Source organism: Anguilla rostrata, chromosome 9 (genome assembly GCF_018555375.3).
Source record: "Anguilla rostrata isolate EN2019 chromosome 9, ASM1855537v3, whole genome shotgun sequence".
In the NCBI taxonomy this organism is placed as follows: Eukaryota; Metazoa; Chordata; class Actinopteri; order Anguilliformes; family Anguillidae; genus Anguilla; species Anguilla rostrata.
The window spans coordinates 41150397-41168784 of record NC_057941.1 but is presented as its reverse complement, the minus strand read 5'-3'; the positions used below and the strand labels follow the sequence as shown (position 1 = coordinate 41168784).

General features: G+C 40.8%; 1 protein-coding gene across 4 annotated transcripts in view; it reads left to right on the top strand.

Moving 5' to 3' along the window:
- The first annotated feature begins 2152 nt into the window (after positions 1-2152).
- clip2 (CAP-GLY domain containing linker protein 2) overlaps positions 2153-18388 on the top strand; it is a 31489-nt gene continuing 15253 nt past the window's right edge. Inside the window, exons 1-3 of one of the 4 annotated variants that reach the window (XM_064352155.1) lie at positions 2153-2830; positions 4146-4360; positions 10583-11115. In XM_064352155.1, coding sequence (XP_064208225.1) covers positions 4246-4360; positions 10583-11115 — 648 coding nt within the window. In that variant the 5' untranslated portion in view covers positions 2153-2830; positions 4146-4245. The remainder of the gene's footprint in view (positions 2831-4145; positions 4361-10582; positions 11116-18388) is intronic. The other 3 variants (XM_064352156.1, XM_064352157.1, XM_064352158.1) reach the window with 3 other exon arrangements.

Here is an 18388-nt window from a genome sequence, read left to right as displayed (position 1 = left end):
ATTTATTCTGCATTTTCCCATAACTGACACTCAAGCACACATTCAAGACTAATTAAACATCCAACAGAACAGTGATATTTCTGGAAACGCTGCCTTGTTCTTTCATGTGCAATAAGTTCACATAAATATTTAAATATTTGCACGCTTATTCACAATATCTGCTCTGCATTTGTAAAAAAAGAAAGGAAAAGAAAAGAAAAAAGATGTTTTATAATTATAGATGAATAAATGGTGTTGACAATAGCTCAAACTATGAACCAAAATAAGAGCTGTTCATTATAGATTTATATGTGACACCTGTTGGAAATTACAATATTGTGCTGGTGGATGACAGGCTTTGGCTCAAGGGTATGTTTGATAAAGAGTGCATGTGGTGGTCGGGATGCTGAACAGGTGAATACAGTACATCTCATAGAACTGTCACAATAATGGACTACTGAATATCCAATTCCCCTTGTCAAATACTGTTGAACGTATTAGAAGCGCTGACATGGTATATTAACAACTGCAAATACCACAATATGACCACTACTATTTGGTTATAAGTTTACCAAACAAGGATCTTTACAATATCTAGGAATTATTTTATGTTTGTTTAAAATAATGGATTTTGGATTTTGTTTTTATATTTCGCAACTTGTGTCATTTTCAGATTCCAAATCCAAGTAATGTTTTTACCCCATTAAAAAAAAAAAAAACTAAAGGTAAAAACACACATTATTTTTACACTGCGACAAATCGAATCCACAAGTCCAACGCAAAGAGTTTCATAATAATGGTCATTCTTATTATTTATTGAGTATTTGGGTAATCTTAAATGGTTGGTTTCTCTTCAAATTCTAATTTAAGAAGAATTTTGTTGGGGTTTCTTTTCTGAAACTGAACTGATAAATGATCTATTACCATGATTACTACATGAACACTACAGATGAAATGTACTGGTGTATTTTACATACCCAGCAACTCTTAAAGTGTGGAGGGACAACGTGGATGGTCAGATGAGAAGTCTTTCTTTAAAGGCACAGAACAGTCTACAGTCCTCCTAAACACATCTGCTAACACGATCCCGCCCACATGCCTGCAGCTCGGAGAATGAATTCATTTCCTGTTTTTACTTCTCTCCCCTCCAGAGACCTTCCCGGCTCCTTCGCTCCTATCCAGGTCTGGTCTTCCTCTGTTCTGAGCAGCAAAACACAAAGGATCCTTCTCACTCATGCTTGCTGTACTGCACACAACCAATCAAATTATGCCCACCCCCATTGGATAGTAAAGTTTAATGAACTGGCAGGCGATGCTGACTGGTACAGAGAAGAATTTAACTGTTAGAATCTGAATGTAATAGCATGCTTACAACCATGCTTGCTGACATATGAATAAACTGCACAAAATTCAAGTATGTGGACAAAAATATATATGTTGTCTTGTGTTAATTGAGTGATAATTAAGGTTCATTTCTGAAATTTAATTTTCAAATGTGTGATTCAAATGTGTGAAACCTCTAGTTCACTTTCTGTGAAAAACCTTATAGTCGCTACTTATGTATGACTCCTTGCTTGGTGGTCCACTCAACTACGACCCCTATGACTAAAAATGACTAGCTTTCAAATACAGTTTTTGTGCATTTTACCCACCCATAAATAATAAACATAATAAGGGCTTCACACCTTTTTCTTATTAAAAACACAAATTATTTGAGCATTGCTCTTAAACCCTGTGGAATAATTAAAATATGGTGCATGAATGCAGAATGTGCTTTGTTTGAGGCCTGCATGTGTGTGTGTGTGTGTGTGTTTGTTTTAAACACACAGTAGGTCTACTGAATAACTATTTGTTCAATTGCCCTAAATGTGACCAGACTGTAAATAATTGTTTTTAAATATTTTTTTAACTGTAGGCTACATTTATAGCTGTTTCAGCCTACATGATGACCCACTAAAACTGGAACGAGTTCAACTAATGCCCGTTCACAGCACTGTTCTGTAATTCAGCACCGGATGTACTCAAATTCCATTACTAAACTCTTAACAGCTGGACAGAAGGGACTACTTTGTATCCAATTGGAGGACATCTTTCCAAATGCACCATTAATGAGGTGTTAGTAAGACAAACGTGGTCTGTCCTCATTCTTCACAGTTTAAAGGAGGAAACCATCAATTTCACAATATTCCTCCTTTGCAATTCTTTTGCTAACAACTGGGCGACCAGCCCTCCTCTCTTCCCTGTCACGATTTTCTCCTCGCTTGACTCGCTCTTTTCCTTCGCCTTTTGTCTGGCTCAGCCAGTGCCAGAGGGAGACAGTTAACAGAGAAAAAACGAAGCAAGGCCGACGACCGAGCTTGACTAGGAACACAGCCGAAAGCGAAAAAATAGCGGAGCCACCTCCCCCCTCTGTTCAGCACAGTTCAAGAACAGCCCAATTCATTGCTCTGTCTCCTTAGCAGGACCTTCCTTGAGAAGGATTTGCGCTGCTGATGCTGCGTTACTGAAAATCTCTAACACATAGCCTACAGAACATACAAAGCACGCGGTCTCGTGTTGGTGGCCTATAGGATAAAGAACAGACAGAAAATACTATTCGATTGCCTGCAACCCGCGTTTGTAAGATGACCCGGCATTTCAATTGTCTGGATACTGCGGCTTGCATCCTGCCGCACGCTTCCTCTCACTTCTAGCTCAGCATCCATATTTTTCGCATCTCCGTGTGTGGCTGTAGGGAGTGGCAGGCTACTGATAAATTGCTAACGTTAGGATTACTTTTGCTGTGTCTGCTACGGAACGTCAGAGTTTCTGCACGACTACAGGATATATTTGGTTATCTCGGATATTTAAGGTAAGGGTTTTGTTCTAACACTTTAATCTCTATTTGTACAGCTGGTGAATTGGAAACCAATACGGGCCACGCTGCAGTGATCAAACAATAGAACAAAATAAAATGGGAGAAATATCCTACATATGCATATTTGTATAATTTATTTTTTACGCCGAAGGGTTTTGGTTCATATATTTGGCCCTTTGTATTAATTAGTCTAAAAATCGCGAATTTGCATCTGGCATTGTCTGACGTCTGGTGTCCCTATACGAGTGGTTGACAGCGTGTGCAGGTATGGCCTCATACATAACACCGAACAGAAAAATTACAGGTTACTGAATCTAAATTATTTCAGAAATGTAGTGATATGCATTAAACTACTTTTCAGACTAGAGCTGCTTCCCTAAGCTATGCTTTGTTTAATCGGAAACGTAACGTGGGTGTGCTTATAGGGAGTAATGCGAACATAACCTTGTGTATTTTCTACGAACATGAAAAGAAAATGTGTATAACCACGTAGGCTATCGTTTTGCTGTCCAGTCTCCAATGAAAGGGTAGTCGGCGTGATTGCGACATGTGCTTGAATACTGCAGCGATGTCAGGTGGCGTGCAGTTCTCGTGAATGCCAAGAAGCTAATGTTTTCAAATGTCAAAAAGCCATGACTCTATCGTGCTCAAATCATATTAAGGTTCTTAAAGAAGTTTGCATCGCCACCGGCTCATTCACTCTAGTTAAACTTAAATAACAATGCATGGCAGCATTAGCTACTGGACAATGCAAGACCCATTCATGTTCTCCACTGAATGTAGGCTACGTAGTAGTCTTGCGCTGATGTATTTATTAAGGTGTGTTTTTATGTTTGATATTCACTGATTACAGCTGTTTAGTGACAACTTATGTATCAGGCTTGGGGTTTAGCATTTCCTTTTGAATGTGCTGGCTAGTTTCCCAGGTTAGCTAGGGAATTGAGTAGCAGATGCAAAGTTCTAGCTGGGTTTATCCAAACAGGATGCTCTACAACATAAATTCAACCTCTTTCATAAACTGTCCATTTTTTTCACCGATGTATGTACTTGGCCATACCATACTTGGCATGCTTCCCTGGGAGGAAACCAGGGTTCACTTGGTATGGAAGTCCAGTACAGAACATGGTGGAATCCCCTCTTGGGTAAGATGTGAGAGTTTGGAATAGCTGGCTGAATTGTGTTGTGTGTGGTGGCTAATGTGTAGTTGGAATTTGAAAGAGTTCTGGCCCTGCAAGGGTGACCACAAATGAGAGCAATGCAAAATTGTGAAATATTAACACATTTGGTTATGTTTTGCTTTGGCCCACAGGTGAAATGGGAGGGGAAGTTAAACATTCTAACGCCTAACACTTACACCAGTGCTCCCCAAAAGCCAGGGAACTTCAGTGTACGTGTCTGCGCAGAAAGTTATGAATATGCTGAAGCCGAGTGGACTAAAGATTCCGGGAAGAGGCCCAAAACACTCCAGTCCTGTGGGAAGATCTTCTGCTGGGTCATCTTCTGGCACGACAACACAGAAAGACAGTAAGGCAACAGTAGTTCCCATCTATATTTTTTTGGAGGCTGGATATCCACTTCCTGGTTATATTTCTTATCAGATTAAACTTCAGTAATATCAGTAGCTCCTTTTTCACTGGTGGCTGGCATCAGTGGTTTGAATTGGTTGTGGAAACATCTGGAAAGACCAGTTGAGCTGATCGAATTGCAGTTTTCAGAATTAAAATTAGCTTTGTGTTTAAAATAACTAATAAAAGTTATTTCGAGAAGTGACGCTCATATTGTTTTCAATTTGCATGTTAAGCATACATATTCGCAGTCTTATCCTAATTTATCCAAATTTCAAATATGTATCGTATCATTTTATTATTTCTTTTTTGTTAATGGCCGATTCAAATTTCACAGTTTAGCACCATCTCACATCTGTCCTGACAACCAGGAAGTAGTTGATGAGGGGTGTGTTGTGTTCGCTACTCAGCTACTGAAATATGACCACAACAAAGCAAAGCTAATGAGAACAAGCCAAGAGCAGAAGACACATTGAGATACTTGTCATGCTTTTCTTTTGGATTGAAAGGCATGACAGAGCAAATCTTGTTTGTATTAAAAGGTCATATCAGTGGGAGGACATTTGTGATTAAAACAGTACAGAAAGTGAGGAGTGATGTGCCATAAATGGCAGGAGAGCCTTCACATAAGTGTTTAGTTGTTCCTCTGACCTTTATTTTGAATATTTTAATGATGCAACGTTTATTTATGTAATAATATATGCTTTGAAAGTTTCTGTTAAAGACGTTATTCCGGAGTTGGGTACATTTATCATCAACAAGCTGTACTCACGTTGAATGGTCTTAATGGTCTTTCGCTAGCTTGCATTGCTTGTTACATTGTTACTCCTTTTCCATGTACCATGTACAAAGGTCTGTTTTGCACTGTGAGATTATCCCACAATGTTCACACTGAGACCCTGCTACAGTATGTCCCTATCTACATTTCAAGAGTGCCATACACTGTGTGTGAGTCTTTAAAAAGTTTGAGTTGACCAAAGCATCACTCCTTTTGCAAAGATATATATATTATGAGCTTGTTGTGTCAATTAACTTTTTGATTCCTCAAACACCAGGGGTGTCAGTCTCAAGTCCTGGGGGGCCGAAGTGTCTGCAGATATTTGTGGATTCCTTTCAATGAGCCTCAGTTAAAGCCTTGATGCATGGATTCAATCCACCCCTTCAATTCATGACTGGTGATGAAACACATTGAAAACCAGCAGGCACGATGGCCCTCTAGGACTAGACTCTGACACATCTGATATACGTAAAAGTTAAAATATCACTGTCTGATCAACATCTTATTTGAAGCCCAGCTGTAATTCATATGTGTTATTCATTGCTTATGAGCTTCAGGATTCATTTTTTAAATAAACATTTCTTCGGCATTTGGCCGACATCTTATCCTGAATGACTTGCTTACATTCAGTGCATACAATCCATGCATGCAGCTGCATTTACTGAATCAATTTTAAGTGTTGTACTTTGCTCGAGGGTATAACAGCAGTGCCCCACCTGGGAATTAAGCCTTATACCCAAGGTCCGGTTGGCTTGGAACATTTACCCTAATTCAGGGATCTCAGAGCAAATCCTGGAGGGCCGCAGAATCTTCTGGTTTTCAGTGTGCCTCAGCACAAGTACTTTATTTTAGTCACACGCTTTGTTTCTAGGGCCTTCATTGGCTGCTGATTGAAAGGAAACTGTAAAAGTGTGCAGACACTGTATCCCCTGAGGAATGGAGCTTGGGGTCCCTGCTCTAAAGTCTAGATGGAGGTCTGCATGATTTTCACAAAATGGTAAATGGACTGCATTTATATAGCGCTTTTATCCAAAGCGCTTTACAATTGATGCCTCTCATTCACCAGAGCAGTTAGGGGTTAGGGGTTAGGTGTCTTGCTCAAGGACACTTCGACACGCCCAGGGCGGGGTTTAAACCGGCAACCCTCCGACTGCCAGACAATCGGTCTTACCTCCTGAGCTATGTCGCCCCAAATGCATTGGTTTTTTGCCTATACTGTATGTTTTTGCTTTTTGGTGAAAATTATGGTTTCAGTCTAGATTTTTAAAATAGCGGCATAATTTGATCACTGCCATTCAAACTTGACTGTTCTGATTATTTGTAATACCTTTCACAGATGTCTTAATGTGTATTTATGAATAATTCCATAGAAACTAGGTATTGTGTGAATCCAAGGAAGACCTTTTGTTGTATATATAATTAGATTTAGTCCCATGTGACCATATACTCAGCCAATAGTTGGAATGAGCTCTCACCTCCTCATCAACTTGTCTGCTGAATAATGTGATGTACATGGATCCCAGATTCAACATGGTTTTCCTTTATACTTACCTTCAAGATAATTTATTCTACAGATAGGAAAGTGAAATTGTTTAAAGCATATTCTTGTTCAAAGAATACTTTTATTGTGCATCTCCCTGTTTTTTCAATTTGTGTTTTCCTTAGTTTATGTTTAAAAAACAGGAAAAACACATTTTCTTCCTGCGAAAGTGTTGCGATCATGAGACATCATCTCAGTAAACTGGAGAATATGCCGTGCACATTCTTACAATATGTTTATCTTGATTACCATGTCTGTAATCCTTCAGGTGTATACCTGAAGCTTGCTTTTCAACTGCAAGACTGGCCCATTCAGCCAATGCAAGACATCACCAAATGTGAACTTCCATCTCATAGTAACCTCTTCTTAAAATTTCCAAGCCAATCTGTCTTCAGGGGGCTTGTAGGCATCATTCATGGAATGAAAGCAGTTATCTTGAGTTGCCCTGCCAGTTCCTTCTTCTCTTTCTGCTGTTTCAGAAATGATCATTTCAGACATTTTTCTGAGGATACTTTCTGCACACTGAGATGTTTCTGATTTAAAAACCCATATTTAAAATTCTTCTTCTGCTAATTGGATGTAAAATGATGAACCTCACTTGTAATAATCTGTGAATCACACTCAAATATTATGTTTTAATAGGCTATGTGTTGAGCTGAACATGAGTGCTCTAAATTAAAAATAAAAATTAATTCAAATTTTTGAAAAGCTGTGTTTTACATAGTCAAAACTTCATGCTATGTGTGATTTTAAAATTTGGTTTGTGCAGAGGTGGCAATCCTTGTTAAATTTCACAATGTTTTTAGGAATATAGGCCTAAAAAGAAACAGGATGCGATTTTCTTCCTACATCAACTGTATGGAGAGATATGGGATGCTCAGTCACTCAAACTCAGTTGAATATTACAAAATGAATGCCTTTAATATTTCATGCACAAAAGATTGATAACAACAAAAATGTTATTTAATGTAATTTTTTTTTCCATTTAATTCTGGGTGTACTACAGACAGAAATTCAGTGAATAGAAAAAACTAATAGAACCTCTAACTTGATCTACAATTAAATGGGTTCTGTAATGTTTTAGCACAGATGAAAATTAATAATTGTGTGGAGGAAAAATGATAAGCCTTGAATCTTGCAAGTCTGACTGAAGGTTAAGACAAGGCTGTTTTGTTTGTAAGTAACCAATTCGACTTCCTGTTTGGTGGATTCAACCAGGCTTGTAGGCCCAGCAATCCATGTAACGCAGGCCTCTGAGAGAGAGAGAGAGAGAGAGAGGGGCCTTTGAAGAGTTGTGCCCGGGTCATTGTGCGCTGCTTGTGAATGGCAGAATTCAGAGGGTGGGAGGTGGCGAGGCACAATTGTGAAAATGAGGCCTTGTGTTCCCTCCGCTCCTCGCTCGGCTCATTTTCCCCGGATCTCCCGTTGCCCCGGCAACCCGGCCACTGGGGCAAACACCGCGCCAGCCTTCAGTGCGCTCTTTTCAGTGGACCGAGGAGCCGAGGGCCCTGCTGTACTGCGGCTAGCTGGTGTGGCACCGGGCCAGGGCCACAGTGGCCCCGGACTGTGTAGGCCACGTCTGAGCGTCGGTTTTCAGACCTTGCACGTCACACGCGTTGTTTTCGACTGCGCTGTCTTAGAATTGAACTGATTCCTTGTAATAAATTATTTATTTGCTGTTTTTTATGGGTGCCCATCAAATGTTCTGAGATGGGGCTCATTTTTACGAATGTTTGCGAGATCCGTGAAATGGTGGGATTCCTTTTACCGCATTTTTACCTGGGATGTGCGTTTGAGCTACTCGCTGGGTCGTCAGAAGGGTCTGCCTGAAATGTGACATGTGGCAAACTCATGCGTCTTTAGTTTGAAAATAATTTCATTATTGATTTCAAGAATAAGCGATCCAGCAATCTGGAATGCTTTACATTTTTCCACAGAAAATGGAGGCTCGCCATTAGTGAAGGATTTACTCACATCTGTGAAATCAGAGAGGCTGAACATCCACTCTCCTCCATTTCCACGGCTTCTTTTCCACTTCTCAGATGGAGATTTTGGCATGGGTAGGGAGAGTAGTTTGGCAAATTCCCACCGGATCTTCTGCTGCCGGCTTGATTAGTGTGTGATTTGTCTGACAGCTCAAGTCACATGTTTCACTGTCATTTTGCCAATATAAGCAACTGTCATTTTGCCAGAATGGCACATACTGTTTTTGCATTTGCTCACCACAACCATAAGCTTGCTTTTGATTTGCAGTAGCAAATAGCCTTTAGGGGAGAATACTACTTTCATAATATATAATGTAAATGTATTATTAAAATTGTCATGCTGTTGATAACAATATGGTTTAAGAAGTTATCCAAGCAGCATATGGTTCCCTGCTTTATTTTATCGAAACTGGTCAAAATAGAAAGCAGTCATTTAAGGTTTTATTATCATCCATCATTTCAGGTTCTTCTATTAGTTACAAGCTCTCCTCTTCCATACAGTTCTAAAAAGTAAATTTGAACTGGCCTTTATTTACGATACAACTTTAAGAATATGATGTAACAGTGACAGGCTTTCTTCAAGCACCTTTTGAGAACTCATAATGGTGTCCTGTATGTTGGAACGTGCATATTTGCTCAGGGTTGTTTCCTGTCATAGTCGTAAAATCTAGCCAAGCTAAACGATCTGTTGACAGGGGAATGAATGGTTCACACATGTTACCTCACATTTATATATAAATATCTGTTGGATATTGGTATTATTTTGTATTTCATTCTTTTTCATTCTTTCACTGAAGGCCCCTTAGATTGCATTTGGTTTTTCCTCAAATCCAGTTGTATAATGGAAGCCCATATTTTCGAAACTGGGCATGTTCGCATTTGAAATCCCCTTTCCAAATCAGGGAATCAGATTGCTTAACGTACTCCAGTAACTGGTGTGTCATTTTGTTAAAAAAAACATAACTGCGTGCTTGGTGTTTAAAGAACGAAATGAAATTATACGACTCATGTTTTGCTCACGCATACTCGTTTTGCAGTTCCACCCCTGTGAGCATATGGGAGGAACTGGGGCATAAAAGCGGAGTCTGGACCCGCAGGAAGCCCCTCCCCCAGCCGGCGTGCTGGAGACTGTCCTGGTACCGACTGTGCCCACTGGCAGCGACGTGGCGCGGCAGACCACGTGTTAATTGACCTGAGTGCTCCTTAACTCTCTGCCTGTATCGCTTTCCAGGCAATTCATATGGCGCCCACAGCTGCATGTGTCATGCACATGTCCCGGGCTTCTGGGCTATAATCAGTGCGTAAAACGCGAATCACACTGACCCAGTTCAGCTGAAAGTAGAGTAATGCCTAACTAGGCGGACACTGCTGTTGTATCTAGACATGAGCAATATTATGCTCATAGTCTACAATTTTCTGGGCTTTTTCTTCGCCTGTATGATATTCTGGGAGAAGGTCAGGGTGAATAATTTAGAAGGACATTGGTCTTTGCATTAGAACAGACACAAATAGATCTGCCATAAATACTGTTTTATACAAGAGGATACTGTAGAATAATTGATGTCTTGAGCCATATTCTGAATGGAGAAATGGCTGAGGTAGTGGTTTTTATTGTCTTTCATTCACGCTTGTAAATGTCATTTTACTAGTTCTGGAAACCACAGTTTACCTCTCTCTCTCTCTCTCTCTCTCTTTTCACTTGTATCACTTAAGATATGTGTTGGTACAATCCCTTTGTGAGCAAATAAACTCACCTTGATCTCACTCTATCTTTACAGTTCACATATAATTTCCTGTTCCTTGTTTCCTTTTTAATCATTTCATCATATTAAATCTTTGGGTGCTGATTGTAGCCTCTATATCTCTGTCTGTCCATAGGCCCTCCAAACAAACAGACCACCCCGACGCCTAGCAATGCTTCGGACAAGTCGAGCTCCAAGGTGTCCGAGGTTGGAGACGATGTCTTGGGAGACTTTGTGGTCGGCGAGCGAGTGTGGGTGAATGGTGTGAAGCCGGGGTGCATCCACTACCTGGGGGAGACTCAGTTTGCCCCAGGACAGTGGGCAGGGGTAGTGCTGAACGAGCTCGTGGGCAAGAATGACGGCTCTGTAGGGGGTGTGCGCTATTTTGAGTGCCAGGCCCTTCAGGGCATTTTCACCCGGCCCTCCAAGCTCACCCGACAGCCAGTCGGGGACGGGAGCGACGCCCAGTCCACCGAATCGCTCACGACCCAGAACCTGACGCTCCTCGGAAGCTCCGCCCCCTCCGCCCAGCGCGTGGTGATGCCCCTGCGGGAGGGCATGCTCAACAGCTCAGTGAAGACGGGTAACGAGTCCGGCTCCAACATGTCCGACAGTGGCTCTGTCAAGAAAGGAGGGGATAAGGACCTCAGAGTTGGAGACAGGGTGCTGGTAAGTCCAAAGAGGATTGGGAGCTAATGCATTCATGCACAAATTTATTTTGCAAGTATCCAAGATCAAAATCAATATTCTAATGCATTTTTTAGAACGACTGAGTGTGAGGTGATCATTGGCAACAGTAGGCCCCTACATTTGAGTTGAGGTAACACAGTTGCCTAAGCACTTATACTTTGATGCATTTCAGTACAAGGACATTTACGTTTCTTTTAGGCCTCTTTACTGTAAATGATGATGAAAACATCCCTACCCTATATACTGCTCAGTTAGAGTGCTCAGTTATAGTGCCTAGTTTTAGCTCAGACCCTGGTTTTGTTCTTGCATACAGTGAAGGAAGAGAAGAATTTAGGGAAGTTTCTGATGACCTGCCTGATTTACAATGGCAGGTATAGGCAGTGACAGACTGGGATTTAAAAAATGGCATTTGCAACAGACCCACCCTATTTTCAAACCCAACACCAACTCCAGTTCTTCACTAAGCATTGTCCCATTGGCTACTGTTGCTGTGTCAGTTAAGCTTTCTGTGTCCGACAAAGCAAACAAGGCATTTTCAACCACAAAAACATCAACTGAAGGAAATATTTAGCTAGTCATTTTTGGAAAAGTGGATCTTCAATTTCTGAGAGAAGCATAACATAAGAAGGGCTGCAGTATGCCTTTGAAGGCTACATACATAATGTAAATAAATAATAAAGCCTACCAATCACAGTTTGAAAGTCTTCCACTTCATCCCTTAGTGACTGAAGCAGAAGATAACGCTGTAAAGGAACAGCATTGTTCTTGTACAGCAGGATAGGTTATAGATAAGATAGTCCTTCAAAGGAAAATATAGAAGGTGTACATTATATTATATATTAGCTGTAGGAATATAGATGTGCTAAATAAATCTGATTTAGTGTTGCTGGATTAACATTATTGATTGGAAACTTCTCTGTCACTTTGGTAAAAAGTTCATGCTGCTATCATTTAACATTAAAGCCAAATATCTCCAATATTTCCCCTGGTTTCCACTAGTTTGTTGTATTGTGGAATCTCTTAAGTGGCTATACATATTTCAGTGGTACAAACCGCACACTTGCTTTTATTATGCTGAAAAATGTCATGGCTGTTATGGGATCTACAAGATGTCAGTTTTTATATTGAGCTGGTACTTTTTGCTTGAGTGTGGCACTCTTGGGTTGCTTGCACCATAGGAAATAGTTCTATCCAAAAGTCATATTAAACATTATTTTTTGACGAACAAACAGGTAATGTGCTTATGTTGAACTTCTGCAGGCTTACTATTCTGTATAAACTGCTTTGGGGTTACATGAAGTTTATCGTCTTGCTTTAGACCTCAAAATCCTGAATACCCTTAACCTGTCATTGTAAAGCCAGCAGTCAGAAACTTCTCTAAATATCTAAAATAGCATTCACGGCACACATAAAAGTGAGGACTAAAGTACTGTACCTCTGCTTAATGTCTTGAGCGAAGACTCATTCAGTCTCACATGCAGAGTGAGCGAGTCGTGACATCATTGTCTGAATCATGAAGCAGTCTGGTGGTCTAAGAATACATCAGAAACTCTCCTAGAATGGTGTTTTACAAGATAAGCTGGTGAATTGCATTGATGTCAGTGAAGGTATTCCTTATCTGTTTAAGTGCTGACCTGTACAGAAACTGACCCCTGCAAACAGTTCTGCGTTTGGCTCCAGGATGGTGTTTGGCAGTTTTGTGCTGATCCGATTATTCCAGCGTCTGATTGGCTTTGTATCATATTCCCCCCTTGTTCACCAGCGAGTTCACTAAAAGCTCTCCGCGTAGTCAATATTGTCCATGAAAATGGATTTCTGTCAGGAACGCCCACCAGCGTCCTATTCCCTGTTAGCATCTCTTTGATAAGCTCTCATCTCCCTGCTCTGACAGAAGGAGCTGGCAGGAGGCACTTTTTCCATGGATGATGCACTGGTCGAGTGCTCGGTCTGACTGTCATGATTTCCTGTGTTTTCTTCTTGAGGAATGTCGTTCCACGTGTTCCGGCTTCAGTTCCAGTGTTTTCTTGCCTTTTCAGATTCCAGGTGATTGATTCAGCCAAGTTCCAAATGGCTGAGCTATTGAAAGCAAATATGGCTATATAAGAAATGCCTGTCTCAAATATACTACAAACTAGAATGGAAAGGTTCACCCGTCGCCGAAAGCATTTGAGATAAAAGGCATTGGCGTTTCAGAAATCCATTAATGCAGGTCCAATATCTGACCTTTTCTGTAATGCGAGGGCAGAACTGATGACAATTTTTCATGCTTTTTTTTCGGCCTCGCTTTTGAAATTCCGTGGGCATTGGCCATAATTTCTCCAGAGTATACTAGAGCTGCTAGAATTTAAAGATCCCTGAAATGATTAAACTCCGGGAATACTCTTGATTGGGCATACCTGTACCACATGTTTGCGAGCCAGCCTGATAATGCCATTGAATGTCCACATGGCTTGTCCGACTAGACAGTTTTGCTAGGATTCACTTTCAAGTAATTCTTGATTCTAAATAAATTGAATGATTAGAATTACATGGGAAGGGCTATTGTAAGATACATTACTCATGCATGTTTTCAGAGGACAAGCCAAGGTGCCCTTTCACCAGACTGCAGAGAGCAGAGGGCTGTTGTCTGAATGAAAGAGGGAGTCCATTTATGTTCCGTGAAAGGGGAGTAAGGTTTCAAAGGATTCCTTGCGGCTTGGGTGACTCAAAAAATGTGGCATTATTGTGCACCTCTTGTTATGTAGTCTGCCCGGGCTCTCCATAATTCACTCAGTGAATTGGTTGTTGCCGTGTGGTTGCAAATAAGCAAAATTGCCCTCGGCCATTTAGAAGCTGTGCGTGCCTGTGCTGGAAGCTTCCTCCACTGTTACCAGCTTCTGGCCTTCTGATAGAAACTGCTTCTATCTGTCTACAATGTACTGCAGCTAGATTTATTTATCTTGCCTGTGAAATCCCAAGGTTGTTATACTTTGGGCAATATGATTGAATTTGTTCTTCCAGTAAGTAACTTCTGCAATTTTATTATGGTGGTCTGTTGCTGCACAGACGCCTGATGTCACATAAGATGTAACTGCGGGTTACAAGATAGTAGCACGTGGATGTAACCCACAGCAAAAATGGAGGGATTGTTGGCTTAGTGCTCAGTCAGACTGAAATACTCTTGAACAGTGCTGGGGGAAAAATGGTTATGCAGTTAAATTTCCCACAGCAGTTGCCAGTATCCTATTACCCTTACAGTGCTGTAATCTGTGAAGGACGGGCCAATGTCATCCTATCTGCAATCTAAACCACGACTATTGCTTTTGTGCACTGTTTGCTCTCTTTACAGTGCGCCCATTAGAGACTTCAGGCATGTCTAATGGGCACAGTGTAAAGAGAGAAAATAGTACACAAAAGCAATAGTCAAAACGGAAGGTGCATGTGTAAAATCCACTGAATTTTTTTTTTGGTGTGTGCAACCAGAGACTTAGTTAAGCGTACAGTTGAGCAATCCTAATTGTGTGTTCTTTGGCCTTGAAGCCATTTCCTGTTGATGGGGGACATTTAATATCTTAGTGATTTGTGGACCCTTTGTGGACCCTTGGTCCTCTTTTATCGCTAGTAAACCAAACAGATGTTCAGCATTGGGACTAATTATATTCGCCCTCAATGCGCAGGGCAGATTAAATTAAATGTGCTTTTACTGTACGTGGCTGCAGTCGAGATTGTGGGGACCGGGAGAGGGAGGCCCTGGAGGTTTGGTTACACAGTAGGTGTGACATTTTCAAATTGTCCCATGTATCTTTCAGGCATTGCTACAGGGATAGATCGAGGTTTAATCAACAGAAGTCAAGGTCAGAGAATGTGTAAAAGTGAGGGCACATTGCGTACTGGACGTTCTGCTCAGATTTCTTGCTGAGTCTTTGGCAGCGGCCCTTCAATCACCCTCACTAACAGTAAGCTGCATAAAGTATCAGGCAGTGAGAGGCTTACACAAATCTGCATCAGTAAAAAGCACAGCAGGAAGGAGCAAGGGCTGCTAATGGCAGTTCATATGCCGTGCTTTGGAAAGGCACACATTTTAATTGTGTATTTTGTGCCTGCTGTGGCCTGCCTCTGATAGGGGTGCCCCACTATGAGTTATACTCTCACATGGTGTTCTTTTCCTGTACGGTGCTTATCATTCATTTGCTTTGTAGATGATGGGATCCAGCATACATGCACAGCTTACATTTTAAGACCTTAATCATTCTGGATATTTAGGAAACTGGGTTAATTGCCTTGCTGTAGGGTACATCAGCAGAGCCCCACATGTTGAAAACCCCAAAACATCTCTCAGTACTGTATGTATGGGGAGGGAGTGCCTCGCCAATGCGTATCAAAATATTCCTGTAGTGCCTTTTTTAAGAGAATGTTTTACCATTATGTCATTTAGGAACCCAAACCTGCTCTTACAGAGTAATGCCAATGAGAAATGATTTGATTCATGTAGACACAGTCATAGGCTTTCAGTCAGTGTGTTTAAAACATTGATACATTTTTTTAGCTGCAATCGGCAGCACTATAGCTCTGTCTGTCGGTCGGTCGATTGGTCGGTTGGACCACAAAAAGTGTCCCACCCCGTAGCGGCCACAATTTTCGCCCCAGCAGGATGAAATTTGGCATGGACGTTGGTCATCACCGGAAGGTACAGCTGAGTAACTTTCAGGCCGATTGACCAAGAGGGGGTGTGGTGATGGGCGTGGCCTGTCACAAAAAGGCGCACAACTCCCGAATGGATTCACAGATTTGCACAAGATTTTGTAGAAAGGTTGGTCATGAGCCAAAGAAGTGGTCACATGTTTGTGTGAGGGTGTGTGCTTGGATGCATGCGCGTGTGCGGTCGCAGCTATTGCCGATTCGCGCTTGTTACTGTTCAGTATTGTTAATATGAGTGCATTTCATTGGCAACATCAGTTCAAATCTGTGCATTAAATATTAACCTATACATAGCTTGGCAAAGTGAAGTTGGTCCACATCCCAGGTTTAGTACAAATGCAAGAATCATGATGATGGCCGTATTAGATTAGGTAATGTGGTGACTGAATATTGTTGTTAGTTCTATTGGTTGTATTCATTTAACCAGAAGGGGCAATGCAGATGCAATGGTTGATCACAAAGTTGTAGAGTGGTGCAAGTCCACAGATATTCTGTTTTTCTGTTTTTGTTTTTACTGTGGGTGCAAGGTAGTGCAGTTGAATAAAGGTTTCATCTTTTTTTTTTTTTTTTTAAACCTGCTCAGCAGAGTGCTTTTTTCAACCAGATGATGAGCATTTCTCCTGGTCACAGACAGCCCTGTGTGAAACGTGTAGCTGTTGTGCTTTCTGTATGAACTATGTGGTGTAGCTGTATGTTAGTAATGTCTGGCCTCCAGAGAAACCATAATGTGCACAGGAACACGGGGCACTCTCATAACATGAACTGTGTGCCTGTGAGTAGGAATTTTGTAATTGCACTGTAAATTTTGCAGAGGAGCACAACAGCAAATTTTCAGTGAGTAAAGTGCAATTACTTTGGCAGTCTAAATAACCGGTTAAGCTTGTCTTTTGGTTGTGCGTCATTTTGCACTGGGCTAAAATAGAGCTCAGACTGCCCACAGTCCTTAAATCAGAAGCATTTAAATTTGACTCTATATCCTCAGAACTGTTTTTGTCATTGTTGCTAGAGCTGTAGGTGGTGCTAAGTGAACTTGCTGGCTTCATATCTATGTAAACTGCTACTTAATGCACAGGATGTGGTATTCTGTTTAAATGGAAGTCATCAGGATTTTTTCCAGCCTTGTCTTACTAACTGCGAGTCATATTTTTAGAAGAATTTATAAGTAGAATGATAAATAAGACAAATATTTATTTTAAAAATGTACTTAATAAATACATTTTGTGAAAAATAATTTTATATGACACTACCTTCTATACATATTAATGAAGCGGGCTTGGCATTTGCTTGGGAAGTCATCTTACTGGGTTGAATAATTTAAGGAATTTGTTCTTGCTGTGTTGTTTTCTTGCACATCTAGCTAGCTCACTTTTGAACTCTCATAGTAATTGGTTTGCTTAATATACTGTATATAATTCATATATTAAGATGTTTTGCTCTCAACAACATTTATACAGTAATTCCAGACTGACTACTGTCAACTTGTGGCCACTGTTCTCTGATGATTGTGTGAATCTTATTTCGTCCACCATCTTTGTTGCTGCTCAGTATTAGTGATTAATATGGCTGCCATGTCGCGCATCTGGTTCTCACATTTTCCTCACTCGCTAGTAGTGTACCTCAGTTTCCACTGGTTCCCTCTCAGAGTTTTTCAGTTTAATGGCAGGAAGGAGAGGTCATTTGCAGGAGCGGAAAGGAAGATGGATCTTCAGGCACCTGTGAAACAACGATTATGATTAGCCATGTATGAATAAAGGACATACATGGGCCATTGTATGAACTCCACAGGGAGCCATACTGCAATGATGTAGGCATCATGTGACAGCAGCAGCCTTATGTCATGCTCAGGCCAAGCACAAAAGGCTTCTGTTTTTGGAACCATTGAGAAGATAACACTGAGATCTGTATATGATCTTCACAACCATTAGATTTTTTATGAAATAAATAAATAAATAATAAGAACAAAGCTGTTATTATTATTATTATTATTATTATTATTATTATTATTATTATTATGACAGTTATTATATGTTATTTTTATTTGTTTGTTTTAAAAATGGCCGAAGGTGAAATTTTTTGTATATGAAAACCTGATAATCCGTTTTTTTGCGTTAGGGTATCACCCTCACCATTGTTCTAGCAAACATGATCTTCATGCAGCCTGAAGCCTAATCAATACGCCTTCTTTGTAAAGAAACAGAAACATCCTGGGGGAATATTGACATCATAAAAGGCATACATCAGTTGTCTGAAGAAGATTTAAAACTGAGCTGTTGGATTTAAATTCGTGACCAGTTTGATCCAGTCTCATTCCCTTAGTTTTGTCAAGCATTCCTTAGATAAGCAAGGTTTGATTACGTCACCCCATGAGACAGGGACAGTGATGACATCACGCTTGATTGGAGTCCTTGTGTGCACTACTAGCTCCCGTATATGGAGTGGCAGCTGCTTATTCCTGTAAGCTGGACATGATTTTCAGAGGGGAAGAGGGAGAGTGGGAGGGAGAGTGTTTGGGTAGGGGATTGGACAGACTGTCTTCTTCAGTGACTACATCTTCAGAGATGCCCTCATTTCCTTT